The sequence below is a fragment of the Arachis duranensis genome, chromosome 6, assembly GCF_000817695.3.
Source record: "Arachis duranensis cultivar V14167 chromosome 6, aradu.V14167.gnm2.J7QH, whole genome shotgun sequence".
Taxonomy (NCBI): domain Eukaryota; kingdom Viridiplantae; phylum Streptophyta; class Magnoliopsida; order Fabales; family Fabaceae; genus Arachis; species Arachis duranensis.
The window spans coordinates 25,113,073-25,125,099 of NC_029777.3; the positions used below are offsets into that span (position 1 = coordinate 25,113,073).

At 38.4% G+C, this 12,027-nt stretch overlaps 2 protein-coding genes and 1 non-coding gene across 3 annotated transcripts; 2 read left to right on the forward strand and 1 right to left on the reverse strand.

Annotated features, from left to right (window-relative positions):
- Positions 1-2,014: 2,014 nt before the first annotated feature.
- On the forward strand, positions 2,015-2,086 carry TRNAP-AGG (transfer RNA proline (anticodon AGG)). Its single transcript has one exon. It is a non-coding gene; the product is annotated as a tRNA-Pro (tRNA).
- Positions 2,087-2,341: 255 nt separating this feature from the next.
- Positions 2,342-3,512, forward strand: LOC107493440 (riboflavin synthase). The gene has a single exon (XM_016114539.3). It carries the CDS (start codon positions 2,583-2,585, stop codon positions 3,222-3,224), a length of 642 nt encoding a protein of 213 aa, XP_015970025.1. The 5' UTR covers positions 2,342-2,582; the 3' UTR covers positions 3,225-3,512.
- Positions 3,513-4,432: 920 nt separating this feature from the next.
- LOC107493439 (polyubiquitin-like) lies at positions 4,433-5,701 on the reverse strand. The gene is given in 2 exon segments (XM_052262842.1): positions 4,433-4,735; positions 4,737-5,701. Coding segments are annotated over 2 exon segments (918 nt in total). The 5' UTR covers positions 5,516-5,701; the 3' UTR covers positions 4,433-4,596.
- Positions 5,702-12,027: the final 6,326 nt, after the last annotated feature.

Here is a 12,027-nt window from a genome sequence, read left to right on the forward strand (position 1 = left end):
CCAGTCGCCAGCTGGGCTCCCATAGTTTGGCATTTTCCTCCATGTTGATGTACTTTTCTGCTCTCTCCTGTACATCGCTCAAAGAGGTCAGGTGTCTTTTTGATATAGACTAAGAGAAGGGGCCCTCTCTAAGTCCATTTACTAATCCCATGATAACTGCCTCTGTGGGTAGGTCTTGAATTTCTAAACACGCTTTGTTAAACCTTTCCATGTAATTACGCAGAGGTTCCCCGACCTCCTGTTTAACTCCAGGAGGCTCGGTGCATGTTTTACTTTATCCTCCTGGATGGAGAATCACATTAGGAATTTTCTTGAGAGGTCCTCAAAGCTAGTAACTGACCTTGGAGGGAGGCTATCAAACCACTTCATCGCCGCTTTCGACAGGGTGGTCGGAAAAGCCTTGCAGCGAGTTGCATCAGAAGCATCAGCCAGATACATCCGACTTTTGAAATTGCTTAAGTGATGCTTCGGGTCTGTGGTTCCATCCTAGAGGTTCATATCAGGACTTTTGAAGTTTCTTGAAACTTTCGCCCTCATTATGTCCTCACTGAACGGGTCCTCTCCTCCCAGGGGCGACTCTTCTCGGTAGCCGCAGGAGTTCCGACTTTTGAGGGAGGATTCAAGTTTTAAGAGTTTTTCTTCCAACTCTTTTTGTCATTCTATTTCCTCCCTGAGGTTTCACTCCGCCTCTCGTTGTCGTTCTAGTTCCTGTTCCAGTTGCTCCAGACGACCTTGGTGGCCGTGGACCAGCCCCATTAGTTCGGTTGTATGGGGTGGCCCTTCCTTTACGGATTCTCGTCCTTCCGAGGAGTTTACCTTTGGGTTTTTGAGCCCAGAGGTGTCTTCTCCATGCTGGTCGCTGGTTCCTTGATGAAGGGTCAAATCTGCGTCATTATTTCCGATATTTGGATTTTCTTGCTCGGAATCAGACGTTGTATGACCATCTTCTGGTGAGTTGTCCGCCATTATGGATTGATCTCTCGGGTCCCCGGCAACGGCGCCAATGTTACGTTGGGTAACCGGAGGTTAATGGGTTGGACTCGTTGGGTTGGCCCAATCGTATGAGGGGGGAAGCCTTTGAGCGGGTTTGCGCCTTTAGAGACTCCTTCCGACTTGTGAGTGTGAGAGAATAGGGGGTGGTACCTGCAAAGACACTCCGATGCCTAAGTTAGCAAGGGTGTGAGCAGGTCTAGAGAGTATTGGGACTTAGAAATACCTGAGGGGTGTTAGTGTATTTATAGTGGTGAACCAATAACCACCGTTGGAGTAGTTCCACCTTTTAGGGTGGATAACTGTCCCTTTATCTTAGGGAGGTTACGATATGACTCCTGAAAGTGGGTTGAGAGATTTTAAGGGCAGATATTATCTACCAGCTAATCTTTGCTCCCGACTTCTTTAGAGCAAGTCGTGGGGAGAACCGACTTCTAAAGAGAAGGTCAGTGTTCTGAGGAGCCCAACCTTGTGGTTGGATCTATAGTTTGGACCTGGATCTTAGCGTTGGGTCAGTGTATGAACAAGTAGTATTAATGTCTGATATAATTTTCAAAATCAAATTCTAACATTTTAAGAAATAATTTAAAAATTTATAGAGAAATTAAAAAAATAATTTCTCTCATAATACTACTATTTTTATTATATTTTTATAAAATAAATATTTTTAAAACTAAAAATCTAAATATAAAATAATTTATTTATAAACTATTTTTAATATAACAATTTATTATTTAAATTATTTTTTTAAAAAGTCACCAAAAAAATATTTTTTTTAAAAAATTAATTAAACTGGACCTATATCTGTATCTTAGTCACAGAGAGTCAGAGACGCATCAAATCCCGTAAGTGCACCGGTATCTAAGTTATCCCAATTGAATTGCACACATTAGTTAAGGTGAAAATAGAAGGCAAATATATCCTACTTTCCAATGTAGCACAGATCTTGGCTGCAATCCATGTTTTCCGCAAATATAACCGTACGCCGCTAAGAAACTAGAATAACCGGAAATACATTCAAACTGGGCATTTGGTCTAGTGGTATGATTCTCGCTTAGGGTGCGAGAGGTCCCGAGTTCAATTCTCGGAATGCCCCCATTTACTAACAATGATTTTTATCAAACTGAAACCGTTCATTCACAAGGATTTCAACGTGTTCTGCATAGCCGCATACCATCACCCTATGGCCTACAAGCTGTGTTAAGCTGTGGTAATATGCAGTACAATTCTAAAAAAAAAAAAAACAGTATCTCAAACTCACATTTATACTAATCGATGGGCAAACAAACAAAAAAAGCCAAATTTATTATCATTCTTGCATCCAATCATGCACCAAGGGACTAAAATAATAACACTATCACCAAAAATATAAGAGAATAAGACCAAGTTATGAATTATCACATTTTAGATGGGAAATAAAAAGTTAGTAAGTAGGTCCTCCTCTGTCCTCACCTCCATTTCTGAACCCTAAGCCGCTGTTGTCTCCTCCCTTCTACTGCAGCTGAGGCCGCCACCGCTGCTGATCTATCTGTCTGCTTTGATTCTCCACACGCCCACTGATCCAATTCATTCATTCTTCAACCACACCAATCATGTTCACCGGAATTGTCGAAGAAATGGGCACCGTCGAGAAAATTGGCGCCGCCACATACGACGGCCCCGGAACCAGTGCCTTCATCATGAAGATCCATGCCAAGACCGTCCTGGACGGCATCAGCCTCGGCGACAGCATCGCGGTCAACGGGACCTGCCTCACCGTGACGGAGTTCGACGCGTCTAGCTTCACCGTGGGCGTGTCGCCGGAGACACTGAGGAAGACGTCGCTGGCCGAACTGGAAGTCGGGTCGGCGGTGAATTTGGAGCGGGCGTTGACCCCAACGAGCCGCATGGGAGGACACGTGGTACAGGGTCACGTGGACGGCACGGGGCTGATATTATCGAAGGTTCCAGAAGGGGATTCGTTATGGGTGAAGGTGAAGGCGGAGAAGGAGGTGCTGAGGTACGTTGTGCCAAAAGGGTTCATAGCCGTGGATGGTACGAGTTTAACGGTTGTGGAGGTTTGTGATGAAGAAGGGTGGTTCAGTTTCATGCTTGTGGCGTATACACAGCAGAAGGTGGTTATTCCGTTGAAGGAGGTTGGGCAGAAAGTTAACTTGGAGGTTGATATTTTTGGCAAGTATGTGGAGAGGTTCCTTGGCGGTTATGCTGTTTCAGTCTCATCTTCAAGTTCTTGATCACTTTTTTTCATTTTGAATTTTCTTCTTGTTAGCAATTTTGTTGTGTGGGGGCAAAGATTGATGATAGAGCATGCTGAATTTGGAGGATAAAATTCATTTCCCGTCAACAAAAAATTTGTTTGCCTTCAAAATCAAGCACATGTTATTGCTGATTTATATGTATTTGTTGTATGAGAGCTACTCAACTTGCATTATCGGTTGGGGATATGTGTAATTGTTACTTAACTATAGTTTGATAAAATAAAAGAGAAAGAAAAATAAATTTCTTACCGCTTTGGACATTAACTTTTTTTTATAACAACTTTTTTTTATAGCTAAGTGCAAATATGAATGGGAGGATGAAAATAAAATTTCAAGTTGTCCATTAATATCTAGATGTGTCTTATAAACCAATACCAAATACCAATGTGTTTTGAAGGAAAATTTTATCCTGTCATCCTCATTGCTCGTGTTGTTTCTTCTTCTAATAGAACTCTCTTTATCTACTAAGTGAATTTACACGTAGTGACAATTTAATATTCTCTACTTACTATTCCTTGTTCACCTTATATATTTTTGACAAGGACAGAAGGCAGGGGTACTTATTAAACAGGGCAAAGTATTCTACAAGGAGGCGATGGTTATTAAGGGGGAACGTCTTAAACAACGAGCACAGAGATGGTGTATATTAATGGCGTTTAGGCTTAAAACAATGTCATGCCATTCATCTGGGAAAATTTTGGTTAAATCTTCTATTCCATGCCATTCGATGGGTCACGTTTAAGTGATCTTTTCTAAGGAATGAGATCTGAGGCAGATTAACTGTACCGCAAGAGACAAATCAAACAATATCCTGAAAAGAAAGATAAAATAAAATAGATCTTGTTTTCCTGATATCAAACGCTATTCTTTTAAGAACTCATAATTGATTCATAGTGTGCAGTTTCGTTCCAAGCTTCCGAACCTTTGCAACAAGTTCCTAGCAACACAAGAAGGATAATGAGCCGAATGCACCACTAAAATCAACAAAAGCACCTAGTTGATGAAAATACACTAGTTGATGTAGCCACAAAGGAAATTTATTTTTCAAAACCACCAACAAAAAAATCAGAACTTGGGCACCAGCAAAAGTATTCAATTTTCAATCACCCAAGCGCACGTAGATCAGCACTTCAATATGCATAAATGCATAAATCGAACGACGTAAGATGCACAACACAAAGTAATAGCATAAGTAAATCTTATTCTGTATTAATCAATACTTCAGCAGAAGAACAACAGTACAATCTTAATTACCAGTAACAGATTCACAAGGCACAGGAAAAGAAACAAAAGTCCAAATTCTATAACTAGAACATCAGAAAGAAAACAACCCCAGCACAATCAGCGATCAGAGTTCACCGCCACGGAGCCTGAGAACAAGATGGAGGGTGGACTCCTTTTGAATGTTGTAATCGGCCAGAGTGCGTCCGTCCTCAAGCTGCTTCCCAGCAAAGATTAGACGCTGCTGGTCCGGTGGAATCCCCTCTGTCCTGTATCTTTGCCTTCACATTATCAATAGTATCAGAACTCTCCACCTCTAGCGTTATCGTCTTCCCGGTTAGAGTCTTCACGAAAATCTGCATCCCTCCACGCAACCTAAGAACAAGATGCAACGTCGACTCCTTCTGTATGTTGTAATCAGCAAGCGTCCTCCCGTCCTCTAATTGCTTCCCAGCGAAGATGAGTCGCTGTTGATCAGGAGGGATTCCTTCTTTATCTTGAATCTTGGCCTTCACGTTGTCTATTGTGTCCGAAGATTCAACCTCGAGAGTTATGGTCTTTCCCGTTAGGGTTTTCACAAAGATCTGCATGCCGCCGCGAAGACGGAGAACAAGGTGGAGCGTGGACTCCTTTTGAATGTTGTAATCGGCGAGGGTGCGACCATCCTCTAGCTGTTTCCCGGCGAAGATGAGTCGCTGCTGATCGGGAGGAATGCCTTCTTTGTCTTGAATCTTGGCCTTCACGTTGTCGATTGTGTCGGAGGATTCAACCTCCAGAGTGATCGTCTTTCCGGTTAGGGTTTTGACGAAGATCTGCATGCCGCCACGGAGGCGGAGGACGAGGTGGAGCGTGGACTCCTTCTGGATATTATAGTCGGCAAGGGTGCGACCGTCTTCGAGCTGCTTTCCGGCGAAGATGAGACGCTGCTGGTCCGGCGGGATGCCTTCCTTGTCTTGGATCTTAGCCTTCACATTGTCGATGGTATCGGAGGACTCCACCTCCAAGGTAATCGTCTTCCCTGTTAGGGTTTTCACGAAGATCTGCATAATAGTTTCTTGAGATGAAACACGAAGTATTCGGGAATCGAATTAAAGAGAGAGAGATTTTGATTTCTTGAGAACGCCCGAGAAGTTTATTAGTGATTTTCGAATTGGGATGATGAGACCAGAGAATGGAGGGAACTTATATAGATCTGGGAAAGAGGATTCTGGAGGGTTCTGGAATGTGACCAAGGACTGGAAACAAACTGTGGCGATCGATGAAGGGTAATTTAGGTTATAGGAGTGAGCACTGTAGAACATTCTAGAGTTGCCTCAATTGTTCATTTGTTTCGACTCTGATTTGGGATTTTTTTTTAGTTGAATCCTCTAAATTTTGAATTTTTACTTTAAATTTTTATTTTAAAGAATAAAGTGTGATTTTCTATCCTTGAATAGTTTTTCTCTCATATTTATTCTTGATTCCATCTATAAAATAAATAATGAGACATCACACTTTACTCTCTAAAATAAAAGTCAAACTCTAGAGGATCCAAATTCCTTTTTTTATTGTTTAAACCCATCGTTAAGATCAATAAAAATGGATAGAAGAAGGAAAAAATAAGGAAAATAGATTTTTCTCTATTTGGTTGATGCAATAAAATTGGAAGAATAAAAAATTTAGTATTATTTTTTATATAAATTATTTATATTCATGCACACACGTTTTTTCTTTTGTCATATCGCACATTTTTCTTTTTCTTTTTCTTACTGCACGTTCTTCTTCTTCTTTTTATTCTTCTTTGTTATCGTCGTCACCAACACCACCACCACCTCCTCCTCTTCTTCTTCCTTTTTTTATTGAAATTTCTTTTCTTCCTTTCTTTTCCTCATTCTCTTCCATCATCAGTTATTCCGTTGTTAAAGATAATTAATAATTCAAGTTCAGATTATCAATTAAATCAGAACGAAATTGATTATTGTTTTGAATCCAATTAAGTGGTTGAGGTGTGATTCGATTCTAGTTAATATTTTCGTTAATAGTTTATGATTCTGTAGGTGAATAATATTTTTATTTGTGAAAATTGTTGTTCATCATTGATGGTTTGAATTGAATGTAATGTAAAAGTTTCGCATTAAAGAAAATATTTTTCTGTATTTGCAACAAATTTGGGTGTAACACGAAAATATTTGGGTGTAACATGAAGATATTTGAGTGTATTGTTTAAAAATTTTCAGTGTATGTGTGCTTATAAGTTCTACATAATTCAAAACTCTTCTTTTCTCTCCTCCTCATATTCTGCTGCTTCTTCTTCTTTTTCAATCATCATCTTTTTTTTTCTTATTCATCTTTTTTTCTTATTTTATCTTTTTCTTTTTATACTCTCTTAACAAGAATAAAAAAAATCAAACAAAGAAGAAGAAGAAATACATAATGGTACAAAATTAGTTGAAAGAGGATAAACTTATATTCATTCAACTAAAAAAGAAAGAAATAAGAAAAAAAAGAAGAAAAAAATGCAGCATTAGAGAAAAATATTTTTTCTATATTTTCAGCAAATTTGGGTGTAACATAAAGATATTGGGATGTAACATGAAAATATTTGAGTGCGTTGTTTAAAAATTTTCGGTGTATATGTGTTGATAAGTTCTACATAATTCAAAACTCTTCCTCTTTCCCTCAAATAAAAGAAAAAATACATAATGTTGTAAAAGCAATAGAAAGAGGAGGAGGGAAAAAATGCAACAACAACAATAGTAATAAGAAAAACGACAATGAAGATGAAACACGCGAAGAAAAAAGAGGAGAAACGCAAAGAAAAATGAGAAAAAGAAGGAAGAGGAGGAGGAGGAATGCGGGATACAAAGAGGAACAAAGTGATTTTTAAGCGTGCGTTATGTAAGTAAATTTTGTTGGGTTAGGGTTAACTTGTATGACTTGTATGCCAAAAAGACTTGTATGTGTAGCAGTACTTAAAATTTTAAGGTGGGATCTAGGAAAGAAAAAGCTCCTCTTTTTAGACAAGAAAACTATCTTTTCAGACTTCTCTTCAAAAGTTAGAAACGGTGTTGAGTTAAGAAATTAACTAAATTAATTAATGATGACAAACATTATTTTTGGGTAATTAACTAACCAATATTAATTATTTGTGATTAGCTGTTAAAGGCCAAAATTCAATACAGCAGCCCAAATTTGATTGAAAAATAAAAAAGGCGGGTGGGCTGACAATAGAAACGAAGCCCAAAAGGGAACAAAACTGAGAAATCAAATCGGGCTAAATGAAATGATCCAAGCCCGATAGCAAGCAACTTCCTCTCATTTGCTTTCACTAAAAGCAACGTTCAATTTTTTCTCTTGGTCAGAAATCACAGAAGTGAGAGAGAGAGAGAGCTTCTTCCCTAAGTTATTCATCAAAGAAGCAAGAAAGAGAAGGTTAACCAAAAGGTTGAAGTCTAATCACCCACATCAATCTGTATCAAGAAGAGGTAAGAAGCTAAAGGTGATTTTATTTCCTTATACATGTATCATATCCTCTTCTCTTCATCTTTAACGTGCTACTTATCCATTCTGATATACATGGGAAAGATGATATCTGCTCCCACTTCTGTGCATCTACGGTCACAAGTGAGTCTTGGGGACCAAGTAGCTTCTCAATGGCCACGATCTGGGTTTACCATTGATGATATCTGTTTTCTGCTTTTCTATGGCTTTCGGTCAACAAGAGAAGGTCAGAGCAAAGTTTCTATTCTAAGGATTAATGGAAAAAAGTGAGATAATGGGTTTGTGAAGCACAAAGCTCAAGAAGTTGACCTAGGAAGAAGAACCCAGCAACATGCAAGGAGATAAAAGAAGATTTTTTATCATTCAAAAGCAAGGAGAGATAACCAGTGTATTGAGGTTTTGTTCTATGAAGAAGTTCTCTGAAGAAGTTCATCTACTTGGACAGTGCTTTCTTTCAAAGAAGCATTCCGCTAAAAATAAAGAACGAAATTAGAGACATGCAAATCTGGTTTACACATAGCAAAGAGGCTGTTGAAGAGTTAATCTCTTTCATGTTTTACAGATTGTATTTTACTTTTTAATGTTTATCTTTCTGTAATTTTTTAAGTGAAAAGGTATTATGAGAGAGCTCAAGTAAAAGCCATTGAGTGGAAAAAGGCTGAGTGATACACTTGAGAGAAAAGCCTAGAGTTATTTCAGATTCTTTTAGGTAAGTTTGTGTCTTATATCTTATACCTGTGAGGTACCCCTTTCTTAGTTGGGTGAGCACTAAGAGTGAAGAGTTAGGTATTAGCATAGCCAATATCAAGTTAGGTTAAAACTTGAGTGTGAAAGGATTGTGTCAATCCTGTGGAATTGGTGTATGTAATATTTTAACTATAGTAGTGGAAATTCCACCACTGTTGTGGTGGAGACTGGATGTAGGTTGCATTGCACAAGGCAACTGAACCAGGATACATGATGGTGTCAGCTTCTCTCTTCTATGCTTTGTTCTATTTTTTGATATTCATGAGACAAAAATAAATTGTCTCATAAATTTTTCGCTGCTGAGTTCAAATAGAATCAGAATTGAAAGTTTGCTTTAAAGGGTTATTTCTATAACTTAAAAGAAAGGCATAGATTCACCCCCTTCTCTAAGCCTACTACAACCTTCAATTGGTATTAGGAGCTGAGGTCTCAAGAATCAAGCTTAACCGCTTGGAGCAAAGATCCAATGACGAACAACTTGGGCACAATCACGGTTGCCTACACCCTCATTGAAGGCCAGTCAAACAACAGACCTCTTTTCTTCAACGGGAAGAACTATGCCTACTGGAAAGAGAGGATGAGGATCTTCATCCAATCCATTGACTACAACATATGGAAGATTGTTGTGAGCGGTCCTAAGATTCCAACAAAAATAAGTGCTGATGGAGTGGTGACTCCAAAAGAAAAAGCTGAATGGAATGAGGACGACAAGAAGAAGATGGAGCTGAATACTAAAGCCATCAACCTTCTTCACTGTGCTATTAGCTTTGAAGAGTACCGAAAGGTGTCTAGATGCAATACAGCCAAAGAAATCTGGGAGAAACTCCAGGTTACACATGAAGGCACTAAACAGATTAAAAAAATGAGGATTGATATGCTGCGAAAAGAGTACGAGATGTTTAATATGAAAGTTGGGAAAAGCATTGATGAAGTGTTTGAGAGATTCTGAATCATAATCAACAACCTTGATGCTATGGGTACAAACTACTCAGAACAAATCCTAGTGAGAAAACTCTTTAGAAGCCTCACAAAAGAATGGAAAATCACTGCTACTGTCCTAGCCGAGAGCAATAACCTAAGCCCTATAACCTATGATGAGCTGAGAGGAAAACTCCTTGCCTATGAAACCACACACACAAACCCGGACTCAAAGAAAAAGGGAATAGCCCTCAAGTCAAAAATAGAATCAAAAGAGAGTGAGTCTAGTGATGGTATTTTAGATGATGAGTTTATGTTTTCTGTTAGGAGATTTAGAAGGATGATGAAGAACCAGGGCAAGTACAAGGGTTCAAACTCAAAGGAACACAAAATGGACTTGAGCAAGGTGATGTGTCATCATTCAAGGAGGCTAAACACTTCAAGCTAAACTGTCCAAAGCTCAAGAAGGAGGACAAAGGAAAGAAAGAAAAGAAGAAAGTACTCATGGGAGCTTGGGAGGATCTTGAGAACGACTCCAATGAGGAAAGATAAAGACTGCTTCATGGCTGGAAATAATAATCTTGATGAGGTAAATTACTATGACTTGTCTATAGATGATTTACATGCCATTATTGATGATCTTACTCTAAACACCTCAAAACTGCTAGATAAGTACAATAAATGCAGATTTGAAAAAGATGTGTTAAAAGCTGAAAATAATTTTTTAAAAGAAAAAGTGAAGGAAACTGAATGTGCTTTGGACATTATTGAAGAAAACAGATTTCTAAAATCTGAACTTGAAAAATTAAAAGGAAAGCACATTGTGGATCCTTCTCAAGAGTTAATTGATGAAAATGAAAGATTAAATGATATGGTGACTTAGCAAAATTTGCTCAAAGTTCTAGTAACTTGGACAAATTACTTGCAAGCCAAAAATCATTGTTTGAAAAATCTGGTTTAGGTTATATAACCAAAGAAAGTGCAGTTTTTAATGATTTCTCTTTGAAATTTGTGGCTTCTTCATCAAATACTAAATTCGCATCCAACAAATCTGGTATTGGATATGTTCCCACATTTGAAGAAAAATTTGATGAAGTTTACACAAGTGAAACTAAACCTTCACCAAGAACCGAACCTACTTCAAATAGGTCAGATCTGGGGTACATTTCGAAAAATGAGGTTGCTTTCAAGAAACCACCATTTTACAACAAAACCTCATATTCGAAAAGTCCAAAAGTTTTCAAAAATTCTAGTGAAAATGCATTTGCAAAGAGGAACAATTATAACAAAAACCAGTTTGTCAAAAGAAATGCACCTCTTCTAAAAACCAGAAAATTTCAACCCTTTAATCATTTCCAGCAAAATAACTCACCTCAATTTCAGCGATATGCATCAGAAAATCATTGTTTTAATTGCAAGAAATTTGGTCACTCATATGCACAATGTTTCATTGAAAAGAGAGTTGTGGGAAACCAAATTTACAATGTTGTTTGTGATTTCAACGCACTTGGGCAACCAAGATGGATTAACTTCAAAGGATCCAAATTAATTTGGATACCTATGGTTACTTGAAACTTTTCATGCAGATTTGCCTAGCATCCAAGAACAAAAAGAATATGTGGTACTTGGATAGTGGATGCCATTGTTCTGAAAATCGAACTGGTCTGGCCGGTTCAATCAGGTTAACCGAAAACCGGTCATCTGGCCAGTTCGGGTGATGCCAAAAACTGTTTGGCAAAAAATCGGTAAAAAAACCAGTTGAACCGGTGGTTAATCGATGAACCAGTAAAACCGGTCGATTTTTTGACGGCTTTCAAAGGTTAAAAATAAAAAAATTAAAAAAACCTATATAAAAGCTACCCACTACCCAGTTACCCCTCTCTCTCAGAAGAAAACCCTAATACCCCTCTCTCTCCCTCTCTGAGTTCCAGCGCCGCCACTACCCTTCTAAGTTCCAGCGCTGCCACCATCAACAGTAGCATCACCTTCTCAGCTTCTCTGTCATCGTGGTGTCTGGTGGACGAAATTGTGATCACTTGTATGTATTTATAAAAGATGTATACTCTGAGGGCATTGTTTATTTTCTTCACAATCTCGTTCAACTAACCAGCAAGTGTACTGGGTCGTCCAAGTAATAACCTTACGTGAGTAAGGGTCGAATCCACAGAGATTGTTGGTATGAAGCAAGCTATGGTCACCTTGCAAATCTCAGTTAGGAAGATTTAAAATAGTTTATGGGTTTTCGAAAATAGAAATAATAAAATAGAATATAATAAAAAGGATAGAACACTTATGCAGATTCATTGGTAGGATTTCAGATAAGCGGATGGATATGCTGTAGAGCTCTTGGACGCCTGCTCTCCTACTCCTTCTACTCAATCCTTCTTACTCCTTTCCATGGCAAGCTTTGTAT

What these genes read in the sequence shown, in the direction of transcription:
- LOC107493440 (XM_016114539.3), top strand. Translation starts at nt 2,583, where the DNA reads ATGTTCACCGGAATTGTCGAAGAAATGGGCACCGTCGAGAAAATTGGC.